Source organism: Sycon ciliatum, chromosome 9 (genome assembly GCF_964019385.1).
Source record: "Sycon ciliatum chromosome 9, ocSycCili1.1, whole genome shotgun sequence".
NCBI classification, from domain to species: Eukaryota; Metazoa; Porifera; class Calcarea; order Leucosolenida; family Sycettidae; genus Sycon; species Sycon ciliatum.
The window spans coordinates 26,451,094-26,464,117 of record NC_088651.1 but is presented as its reverse complement, the minus strand read 5'-3'; the positions used below and the strand labels follow the sequence as shown (position 1 = coordinate 26,464,117).

Here is a 13,024-nt window from a genome sequence, read left to right as displayed (position 1 = left end):
TCAGACAAAAGGTTATCGGTGGAAGTCTTCTGGGGAATCTGTACAACAAAGCCAATGGTGTACTATACAACACCAGCAAAATTATTGCTCCAAAGATCAAGTCTATAGGAAAAATGACAGCTCAGAAAGCTTTGGAGGCAGCAAAATAACAGATCACTCCAGACATGGTCTTTGATTTGGCAAAAGATGTTGCTAAGGGTGATAGAAAATCAGTAAAAAGGAAAGTAAAGAAAGAGGCAAAGCAGCTTGCTACTAATATTGGTAAAGACAAGGCTATCAATCCACATGTTAGGGATACCATCAATCAATTATCAAACAACAAGGATATGAAACGAGTTTTGGTGGATACGAGTAAAGGGCTCCTCCAAGAAAATCAGAGAGCTATCCTATCAAACATCATCGCTGGTTCAGGAATGAAGAGGTTGTAGAAAAAAAGAAAAAGAAAAAATATAATATATTTTTTCTTATATTATAGGTAGAAGTCATGGCCTCTTACACAAGTCCACATTTCGATCTTTTCACAGACCCGCCAAAGGATGACTCCACAACTGAGTATGAGTACATAGAATATCTGCCTAGGAATAGCAATGACATGAATAAAGATCAGCACATCATAGAAACTAAGGATCTTGATGAGTAGCTCATTCCTCATAAAGCACTGCTTGAGGTTTGTGAACAACTCATCAAAGCAGCAGATGGCTCCAATAATGGTCCTGATGATATCATTACTCTTTCCAACAACGGATGGTCACTCTTCAAGACTGTTGAGTATCAACTTGACAACAACATGGTAGAGAGAGTTGATAGTCATGTACCACAAGCTTCTACCATTCTCAATCTGGTCCAGTTTAGTGATGATTATGGGAGAAGTTCTGCTACCAACATGCTCTGGTACAAGGACACAGGAATCGGAGGAGCATCTCCACAAGAGTTTAGAAATTCAGGTGATGTGTTGGCAGCAACCAATATCTCAGACGTAACAGCACTTACTGGAGCAAATTTCAGACAGCATTTTCAGACAGGTCTGCGGAGCTCTAAAGAATCCTGCTTACAATACTGGACTCAGAGCCCGACAACTCATCATAACTGAAGATAAGGACACAACCATGCTGCTTCCGTTATCATCACTGTTAGGTTTTTGAACAGATATTGATACAGTATTAATGGGAGTCAAGCATGCGGGATAATCGATTGAAATCCGTACTGCGGACAAAACTTCGTTTTTCCGTAAAATACGGACAAATACGGACAAATACGGGCGGTTAGCAACACTGCGAAGTGAATCGAAAATAATGCGGCATACGTGGTGCAATAACTGAACACTTTTGTACCAGGATACCATCGGGCCTTGTTAATGATAGGCTGTCAATGTGGTGGAACAACCACATAGTCAATCCTGTTGTATATATTCCTAGTATGAATCGTATTGCTGTCTTTAACCTGTCCAGCGTATTGAATAGCGGAATACCATGTTGGCTAGTAACAAACATCGATTTTCGGCGAATTCAGTGCGAAAAGTGCATATTCGGCCAAAAGATCGGTAATTTCTTCAAAACCACAGTTTTCGGCAAATTTCTCGGGCTGCGGATTTAGGAAATGCCTACTACAGACCAAATGGGAAAACAAGGGCGGCAGCACGGTCACGGAAAGTGTTGAATGAGAGTAAAAAAGTTGAGGTTCAGGCGCGCAATACATTGACTGCATACGCCCAGCAGCAGCCATCCAAATCCATACACACACGCACGCACACACACACACACACACACACACACACACACACACACACACACACACACACACACATACACACACACACATACCTGTCCTGTCCTGTAGAGCCACTACCACTAGGGTCACGTGGGCCCCGGAGAGGCAGCAGAGAGAGAGAAAGAGCACACCACCCGATGGCGCTCCAGATGCGAGACTAGTCGGAACCGGCGAGAGCAGATACACATATGCGGGAACTTGTCCCGTTCTCTGGCCGTTGGTCGGTGGCAGTGCGTTGAACAGCGATGGCGGTTGCGTCCCTGGGTTGAGCGGAAACAACGATTGCAGGTGCCACAGTGAGCGGTAGTGTCACCGGTGACAACAGCAGCTGGTTCGATCGGTACTGGGCACGAGGTAGAAGCGGAGCAACGATGCACAGCCAAGCCTCCGCGGCTCCGGAACCAGCGATGACACCGAGGGCACTGACATGCACCTCTCTGCTCCGAAACCGGCTTCTGCCGTTCAGCCGTGCACTTGTGCCTAGCGAGGTCACCCTGACGTGCGAAGTGCCGGGCGCATGTGAAACAAGTCACCGGTGCCGGTACGAGGGGATCTGGGGCGTCCGAGGTGTAAGCCAACCTCCAGTCTGGGCGAGAGTCACAGGCCACTCTGTACCAGTCCGCTTCAAGGTCTCGTGAGCGGAGGTCCTTTACAGCGCAGTCTTTCCACCGCCGACGTGGGCCATGGGCCGGGCGACGAGATGGCAGGGTGCCGAACAGCAACTGTTTGGGCAACCGCACATCGTCCATGCGGGCGACATGGCCTAGCCACTCGAGGCGCCGATGCTGAACCTTGGTGACGATGGTTTCAGAGTCACCCCACCACTCAAGCAGCTGGCTGTCAGATATGTGGTCATCCCAGCAACGATGGCGTGTGATGCCCAATATCGACCGCACGCATCGCATGTGGAAAACAGACATGCGACGGAGGTCCTGCTTCAGCGGCGTCCAGCACTCGGACCCATACAGGAGCAGAGAGAGGACACAAGCATTAAACACACAGCGTTTAATATGAAGATCTAAGTTCTTAAGAAAGGGTTTGCTCCCCACACCGGAGCTCCAATAACTCCAATATCGACCGCACGCATCACACACACATATTTATACACACACACACCCAGGCATCCGAACATATACACACACACAAGCATACACACACACACACACACACACACACACACACACACACACACACACACACACACACACACAAATAACAGGTGCGTAGAGGCCCAATGCCATTCAGCAGGTCGCAGATACTTCCGAACACCTTTTGGGTTACATTTTTTCTCCTTTTCTGGTTTTCTGAGCTTGCATTGAATTTGTATTGCATTTTCATCCATTGTGTTTCTTTTCCCCATAAAGGAGGCTTCATACAGTACTCCCGGGGTCTCGGAGATTTCAAACAAACTCACGTTAAATGCACATCTGTGTCTGATACAGAATGTTTTGGAAAACTCCATGGAATCTAAGAATTGAGACACAATCAAGAGCTTGTGTTGATGTGTGTCAGGGGCCAGGGGAGAACAACACTATTTCCATTTCACTTGGTCCCTATCCAAATAGCAAGGGAACGTCCGACTACAGCCGACAATCACAGGTGATACGCAAAGAGGAAAGGGCAGTTTAATGCTATTTCCTCTTTAAAGAACGAGCGCATTCAAATCCTACAAAGAGAGGTTGCGTCTACCTGAGACGTAACGAGCAAGAGTTTGAAAAAAAGTCAGAGCCCAGAATGGAAGACGATGTCCAGATGTCCAGAGCAGTAACTGGGTACTGTCAAGAGGTTAAACCCTAATTATTGGATTAAATATTGTTACGTGCATGGGATACCAAGACAGCAGCGCACAGTAAATGGAGCAAACAAAATCTCCCTACATTTTCAGAGCTGCCCTACAGCGCCTAATGCAAAAATGCTAAATAATGTATCCCTCTATAACTTTCAAATGTTCTGAAGTTTTAGGGAACGCGGAACGAAGATTATTATGCCCTTTAGATTGCTGATTGAATCTATAGGATATTTGCCCTTTTGCAGAAAATGTTCTAAAGCAATGACAGATTCTGGTCGAAAAGCATTGAAATTTGCAGACCCTTCAAACCTTATGGCACCCTCTTCCTTAAAATTCTGCTCTATTTCTTCATCAACATACCAAAAAGGGGGGGGGGGGTATCAACATATCAAAACATTAACTAAACGAACCATAAAGAAGACCGAGGATTTTGTACCTTTTCTATCGCCATGATCCGCGAAGGACCTATGAGTCTCTGGGGAAGTCTCCGTTTCGGTATACTGTTTAATATCATATTCAGCTCTGACGCATTTTGTAACATACTCAAGTCAGAATGGTTTTCATGCTTTGGCGCTCAGCTATATTTCTGCAATATCAACCAAAGTATCGTTAGAAATTGTGTGTTCTTAGCTTTGCAACAAACCTCATGCTTGACAATAGAAGAAAAATGACGGAGACTATATTTTTACAGTGTTGTAATATGTATCTATTATTGCACGATTAAAGAGGTCAATATATTTCATATATTGACCGATTATGAGGGCAATAATAGATTTATCACGACATAGCATACCTAAAACTGTTTTGCTTTGCTATAGGAAGAAAGGAATACTATTGTAATAGTATAATAGTATGTACATATGCTGTTTACATTGGACATTACTTCTGTGTAAACCGAAGTTTTCAGTTGTCTCTTGTAGTATGTTCCCCAAGTTCTTTGACTGAGAATCTGACAGTTTGGGTTCAAATCCCAGCATTTGGCTTCAGATTTTTCTTCTTTCAGTTCTGATTTTTTCTAAGTTGAGGAAAGAGTTCTAAGTCCTCGGGCTAAGTGGTCAATAATAAGTGGTCAATATAAGCGGTCAATATGTATAGAATAAACACCGATGTCGTAGTGTTTATGAAGGCGATAAAAGACCTCGGGGGACCTCGGTCTTTTACTCGGTCTATATATCCTGTATAGACCTCCTAACCGGTCTATAATCTATACATATTCACCACTTTAACTTGGGGTATATACTTTGCTATATTACCCACTTAGAGGTTGTAACTTTTCAACTTTCAAGGGACTTAGAAATTTTCTCTCCAATTGAAAAAGAAAAAAATTGAAGAGAAGAAAGAAGTTTCAGCAGGAATCGAACCTGCAACCATAAGATTCCCAAGCACCTATCTTGACCACCCAGCCACCAGGGTGTTGATGCAGATATTGGTTGAAAGAAAGGTCTTAGGTCTGGAACAGGCAATACTACCTACACATAATAGTATACTATTGTATACTGGGATACTAAAATAGCTATTTCGGACCAGTATTTCAGGCCAAAACCGAAGCTAGGTATAAATAGAATAAACACCTCTTCCTTATATTCCCATAAACACTACGACATCGGTGTTTATTCTATACTTATACCCAGCTATTAACCCCCACTACATCCTGTGATCTATAACTGGTGAATATATCTCCTTATACTGAGCTTGTATACAAACTCCCATCTCTCCCCACACAACACTCCAGACTTGTATTTTGCATATAACAGGTACTTCGATGACGAGAATATAAACTGGTATATAAACTGGTATATAAACCGGTATATAAACTGGTGTATAAACTGGTATATAAACTCCTTTTTTTTTAGGATTACACTAGTGACCTGCAGTCCGCCTTGATGGTTTTTCGACATGCACGACGGTCCCAACTTCAGGATCTCTTTCCCGTCAACGATGAAGAATACAACGTCGTCCTTTGTAACATGTGCCTTGTGCTGCACCTGGCGTTCGAGGCTGTCCTTCTTTCGCTGTTTCAGCACTCCGTCTGTCAAGCGCAGCACTCGACATGTGCGGCTGAAGAGCCCCGCGTGCCGCTCCTCCTGCGTTTTTGCATGGACATAGAATGCAGATAGCAGGGGCGACGGAACTTCACTACTGATGGTTTTCCAATCGATGTTCTCCTTTCCGCGTCCCTCGCAGAGCGGACGAAACATGCGCAGCCATAATCCGTGGCACTGCCAGTGTTCTTAGAAACTGCTGCTTGAATAATGGCATCGTGATTCGTGGTCGTCCTCAGAAGAAACGTTTGGGAGTCGATTCAACAGGCTCGTGCTGATTCATTTTACTCTTACTTAGTCTTTGGAAAGGAGACGAACTCTATGTCTCTAAAGTCTAATGAGCAAACGGTTCTTTTACAGAGCCCGCGGTGAGATCTGCGCGCGGTAACGGTCACTAGCACTGTGAGGTTCAAACTAACTTACTTGGCGCATAGCTGTTACTTCCGATGTAACTAGTAGTAGTACTTCAGTACTAAACTGAAGTCACAAAGAGTGTGTGATGGTACTGCACTAGCACTGCATGCACTGCACAGAGTCAGTGGTAGTCTTGTACTTGATCCGCACAGGTTGGTGAAAGGAAGACTCGTCGAGCCATGGTTGTGGGTTGGAATTCCAATCTCTACCCTTGTGGGGGAGAGGGGAGTTTGTATATCAGCTCAGTATAAGCATAATATAACCTACTCAGTTGATTATATGGGAAATATAAACCAATATACAAACCTCGGCTTCGCCTCGGTTTGTATACAGGTTTATATTTCCCATATAATCAACTGATTAGGTTATATTATATACATATTCACCACTTTAACTTGGGGTATATACTTTGCTATATTACCCACTTAGAGGTTGTAACTTTTCAACTTTCAAGGGACTTAGAAATTTTCTCTCCAATTGAAAAAGAAAAAAATTGAAGAGAAGAAAGAAGTTTCAGCAGGAATCGAACCTGCAACCATAACATTCCCAAGCACCTATCTTGACCACCCAGCCACCAGGGTGTTGATGCAGATGTAATAATAGTATACTATTGTATACTGGGATACTAAAATAGCTATTTCGGACCAGTATTTCAGGCCAAAACCGAAGCTAGGTATAAATAGAATAAACACCTCTGTCTTGTGTTTATGGGAATATAAACACTTTCTATAAAAACCTCGGCTACGCTTCGGTTTTTATAGCAGTATTTATATTCCCTTAGTATTTGACCCCACTAATTTCCCTGATACCTAAGCGGTCAAATATATCGCGTATTTGACTAAGGGGCTATCCGGCATTATCGATAATTTTCACGAAACGAAAAAGTTTAGTTAGGACCCTCCCCCACCCACCCACCCCCCTGAACGAAATATAGATTGACCTGATAGCAAGAATGCGGGGATGTCTCTCATATCAATATTTTTCAAAACGAAACTCCCCTTGACCCACCCACCCATATACGAAACTTTTTCTCTTCGTGTAAAAGATCGATAATTATGGACGGCCCCTAAGCAGTCAAATACGCGATATATTTGACTACTTATATTTGACTCCTTAGAACTTCTTGGACTTAGAAATTTTCTCTCCAACTTAGAAAAAGAAATTTTTGAAGAAAGCAGAAATACACAAGATGGGATTTGAACCCACAACCTTGTGAATCTCAGTCACTCTTCCTTACCACCCAGCCACTGTGCTACCGATGCTGAACCTAGTTTAAACAATGATCTTGACTTTCAATGCAGTACAATGCGGTATAGGCTATAGTATAATACTAGAATTACAAGGATATGTCGTATATGAAGAGAAACTATTGCGTGGAGAACACGATAAATAGATTATAGACCTCATAGTTGGTCTATACAGGATATATAGACCTCGTAAAAGACCTCGGGGGACCTCAGTCTTTTACTCGGTCTATATATCCCATATAGACCTCGTCTTGGCCAATATCCTATACATATTTGACCGCTTAGAGATCACAAGTTTCTGTGGGGGTCAATAATAAGAGAGTGATAAAACACTGTAAAATATGTGAACTGTGCAACCTAACCCAGTTGCATATGAATCATAGTGTGGGTTAGGAGTCTGGGTTATTTCTGAAAACAGGGTCATGTTTCGGCCTTTAGGATTAGAACCACTATACCCTAGACTCGGTGTTTTGTGCACTACCCGGAGCTAAGCAAGAACAACATTGTCTTTGTGCTTTGTCGTTTGTATATATTTGTACAATAATCAGATCCAAACTTTAAGTGACGGTGTGTTCTCTGGTCTAACAAACCTCCAGTACACGGCTGTCCCATGCATGCGATGCGCGTTCATTAAATATGGCGGCCAAATTTTAATCTTTTTCATTTTTTACGCGATCTGGCCTAGTCGTATGTTTGCAATTTCGCTCGACTTCCATCTCAAACGGGCAAGGTCAACCGAAACCACGGGTGTTTGCCAGGTCATTCGATAGAGTTTAGAGCTTGGACTGGCCTTGCCTTCGACTGTGCCGCCGCTCGAGCGATCTTCTTGGGTTACCCACGCGCTACGCATGGTTTCTTTCTCGACGTGGGTGCAATTATTTTTGGATCGTCGCTCGATTTCAAGGGCTCGCCAACCTCGTCAGCGAATTTTCTCCGCCTCGCAGACAATTTTCTAGTATACCTCGATGTCCTAGCCTTTCGATTTCGTGTAGTCCTAAGCTTGACGTGCATAACTGTAGCTTTTCGTGGCCATGTTAGAGACGTAATTTTGTTCAGAAATGGAGGCTCATGTTAGCTTCCTGTCGTCGTGTTGTCGTATTGGAGGGGAGAAATTCGCGTCAAGGAGTGGACAGACGAAGTATCGTGTGGCAGATCATACTGAATCCATTTTGGCAGTGTTTCATCTCAATGTGGATGAAACCAAATACACCCTGAACATTTTTGCCACACTTGAAAATTGGCCATGGAATGCACTGTTACTGCCAGGGGCCCAACATTCTCTGGAGCTCTAGAGGTGGATGTACACCGCTCAAAGACTGGGAGCCACACAGTGGGACAAACTGTTTGAAATGCAAGCCCAAGCCTGGCAGGAAGTCCAAATGCAGAACACAAACGCAAGACAAACTTGCGGCATGGGAGAAAACGCGGGCCATCGTCCGCAAGCACGAGCACATGCACGCCGCCACCACTGACAGCAGCATCACCAACAAAACCTCGCCCCACCACACCAGTACCTGATCACTGGATAGTTTAGTCTGTTCGGTTTACGAATTCAAAAAAGGCAGACAAAATAACAAAACTAAAAACACGAGCGTCGCATGGACCGAATCTGATGAGCAGCAGCGCGTCACACCCGCATACCAAGTTTAGTAATAGTAGTAGTATAGTATTTATTCATATTTCTCTAGGGCTTAGTGGGTAAATCTCTGCATCCAGAACAGTTCAGTTCAGATAGGAATGCAACAACACACGCACAATGTCCACTATGTCACAGTGAGGTAGGGAGAGAAGTGTTTGCAGCTTGCTGGTAGACGTTCAGCCGTGCATGCATTGGCAAATGGCTAGAGCAGACGGCCCGCTGCCCTTAATGTAAGGCACACACGCAAGCGTCAGAGCTACAGCAGCCAAACAGCATAGTTCATGGATTCATGAAAGACTGCACCATACACTGCGCCAGCTCTGGTAGGGTGCCCTTTTGAGCATCGTCACTGGTCGGTGACGTTTTGCACGCCTCACCATCAAAGATGCGAGGTGATGCTGCTGATCGACTTGCTGGCATGATAGTCACAAGCATAACTAACGAAGGATGGCTGGAAGTCAAAACCAGCTGTAGATGTAGATTCCAGGTATACCAGACAATTACTGACGCCAGCACTTTATCCGATGCCCCATCAGCGTCAACTGTACGCCGATGGTCACAGGACCGTGACAGCCTTTCGATCGGTCTACGGTCGGGAGACGGGGCTGCAAGCCCAAAGCAGCGGGTATATAGTGTTCGTCACCAGCTGAGCAAGAGAGCTTGCTGAGAGATTTAGGTGTGCACTGTTCAGCAACCAGTCCCAATATAGGTTTGTCCATGAAGGCTGGTGATCCTCAGCTATCATACAACAAATTCCTACTCACTGCGCATATGCGCATATGGCTTGTGAAACAGCAGCAGAAACTGCACTGCCTTGACAAACGCACCAGTTACCATGATGGAGCAGATATGCCCAGCCCTGGAAGCCAACACCAAATCTCCAATCGCTAGTACAAGTAGCTCTTCACTAAATCATGCCTAGTGCATGCTTGCAGTGATATTTTCAGCAAGAGCGCTGCAGTTACTGCTGAGGAGATATATTGCGTCCTTGATGTCGAAGGCGCTCATCAAAGATGTCTTGCCATCAATTCTTGGCCTTATGCAGGCACGAGGTGGTCTCCCGTGGCATTGGCCATATTACCCCGAGCTGCACTTGCTCGAGGAGCACGTTGTTTCGCTCATGGAAGTCCTTCGTGTTGGACTGAGTAGGGTTGCTGAGAGAACAGAGCGCTGAATCCATCCACGTCCACAACTACGAATAATTTACAAAAACATTCCGACTGCAGATCAGCGCTTGAAAACGGCGATGCAAATCAGCGACGTTGGGCTTCTCCATTCAAAAGTAGAGCCTTCCTAACGAAGCAATTCTCATGTGACACTACATAGTCTCTCAAGCACTCTAGTTCAGGTCTTCTTCTCTCCACTCCATTATCATTTCGATCTTCACTCGGTCGAAGTGATGGTAGTAGCTATGTAAAATAATGGATTCCTCCCGATCCTCGTCGCGGCTAAAATTTGTTCGGTGTTTGCCCCTTCTGTTCATGCGTTGCCCTGCTCTAGTAATGGTTCATGAATCCGCCCAGTCCACATTCCTTCTCCCTTTCTCTCCGTTTTTCTTTCTTTTCAGTTGCATCTTCCTCTCTGCTCTGTTTTATTTTCTCTTTTCGTTCGACCCTCTTGATATTTGTACTTTGTACTGTTGAGGCAACGAACTGAAATAATAAAACCCAAACCAAACCAACTGCTATATCCTAGACTGGGCGTTTTGTGCACTACCCGGAACTAAGCAACAACAACATTGTCCTTGTGGCTTGTCGTTTGTAGAGATTTGTACAATAATCAGATCCAAACTTTAAGTGACGGTGTGTTCTCCGGTCTAACAAACCTCCAATCACTGTAAGTATTATCAATTACGCCATTCAACGCTGAATACGTGATGAACAAACCTCGCATATCTCTGAGCAGTATTATCTGCTGCACTGATTGAAGGGAACAGTTGTAGACGCTGTGTGTGAAATGCTTTGTTGTACTTTTTCTTAACTGTATATGTTGGAAAAGAATTCAGGTGGACACACCCATTCCCATACCGCTGCACATCACATCCGAACCAGTTCCGTTATTTTTCCAACATTTCGGCACTTGGCCATCGTCAGGTAATAACAATGAATACCGTGGAAGCCACACAAGAGCAGTATATATAGGCAGAGTGTAGCGCCAAAAAAGATGTGAATTATGTCACCTAGTATGCAGACACGGGGGGACAGAGAGAGAGAGAAAAGGCGCAACTAGCACATCACAGAGGAGAAGGCAGCGCGCATTGTGCTCTGTGAACGGCGTTACACAGAGTGTAGCGCCAAAAAAAAATGATGCGAGTTATGTCACCTCTATACAGAGGGGGAGAGAAGGTGCAACTGTGCACATCACGGAGGAGAAGAGCGCGCCGTTGTGCTCTACGAAGTGAGGGTATATGCCAAATAATTATGGTGTTAATTCTAGCACATTACAGGAGGGGAGCACGGAGGCCCATGCGCCAATGCACTATGAGGTTAAACTTCCATGCCAAACTGTTACCACCAGAGACGCGACGAGGCATCAGGAACAAAATGGATTTGATCAGTGCCGGCAATGCAAATGTAAACGTGATGGTCGGGCTTGTTTGGATTGCAAACCTGGCGTGAGTGAGTAATGTCGGAATCCTCACAACATCTCGTTAATCTTGCCAGACGGCAATGTGGGTCCTCTGTTTCCAGTGAACCACGTGGTATTGTCCAATGCCGGCGGTGGTGGTAACTCGAACAATACCCATAATGCTGTTTTTCGGATGGCGGCTGCTCATGAGAGTGCACATGTGGGTGATGACCTTTCAACAGTGCCAGTGGCTGTTGTTTCTCGTTGCAGTTCCGTGGCTGGACCTTTGCGTGCCAGCGTCCCTGTCGCATTGGTTCCTGAGAGTAACGACCTTGATGCTGTCCATGGCGTTTGTGCTGCTTCGTCATGTGCATCAATTGCGCATGATGATGGTGCGGTTCATTGTGCTCAGCCATTGGCGGAGTCTTTTCCAGAGAAACATGTTCAGGATCGACCCTTGTCGACCACAGTAGTACCTGGTGTGGATGACTGCGGCCATGTGACAGCCCCTCGTGAAACGTTTTGTCTGTGGAATTTGACGGCATCTGAGACTATGACGGCTCTTTCCACAGCATATGACAAGTGTGTGCATCTTGCTCCGAATGCATTTCAAGTGCCTCGCGGAAATGTTGGCCGGAGATTTATAACAACTCTATCTACTATTTTCAACTGTTTTGGTGATGCAGGATCATACGCTGACAGCGCGTTGATGGTGGCAGCAGTATTTCAGATGCTGATGCTGCAGGGTCCGTGCAGTGATCCTCCTGCTAATGCCAAGCTCCTGGACAGGCATTTGGACCAGTGGTTTCATGGTCAGATTAATGCATTATTGTTGGAAACAGAGACTATCCACAATCTCCGAGAGAAGTCCATTACAAGGGGTCGAGGTTGTCCTGATGATCTTGCACGAGAGTTTGCGGATTGTGTCGCAGCTGGGAGGCTATCGGCTGCTCTGCGCTGCCTTAGTGCTGATCGTGGTGGTGGAGTGCACAGCATCAGTGAAGAAATTGACGGTGTTCCAGTAATCGATATATTGAAGCAGAAGCATTATGAGGCTAAGCCCGTGTGCGACGAGGCTCTGATAGGGGGATAGCCGCCTCCTCCTCCGCATCTCATCTATTTTGCTTGGCTGGTACGCCGTGCTATCCGACGGGCAGCGCTAGGCACGCAGGGCGCAGCGGGACCCAGCGGTGTGGATGCTGAGGCCTGGCGTCATATGTGCTCCAGTTTCACGGACGCTTCGGATGGGTTGTGTGATGCGCTTGTTTCTTGTGCCATTAGAGTGGCCACTGAGCATATTGATGCTGGTGCATTTATGGCGTTCACTGCATGTCGCTTGCTGCCCTTGGACAATTGGCCCGATGTCAGGCCAATTGGCATCGGCGAGGTTGTCCGTCGCATTGTGGGGAACGCAATTGTGTCCATTGTGGGCCCTGCGGTTCAGCAGGTTGTTGGCTGCTCCCAGCTGTGCGCCGGTCAGGACTGCGAGGTGGAGGCAGGCATACATGCTATGCAGGAGGCGTTTGCTCGAGAAGAGACCGATGGAATTCTGATGGCA

The 13,024-nt window shown here is 45.6% G+C and overlaps 1 protein-coding gene across 1 annotated transcript in view; it reads left to right on the top strand.

The window, feature by feature from the left end:
• The window catches only part of LOC135824637 (protein slit-like), a 244,559-nt gene that overhangs the window by 104,187 nt on the left and 127,348 nt on the right, over positions 1–13,024 (top strand). Inside the window, exon 3 of the mRNA XM_065337361.1 lies at positions 10,663–10,734. Coding sequence (XP_065193433.1) covers positions 10,663–10,734 — 72 coding nt within the window. The remainder of the gene's footprint in view (positions 1–10,662; positions 10,735–13,024) is intronic.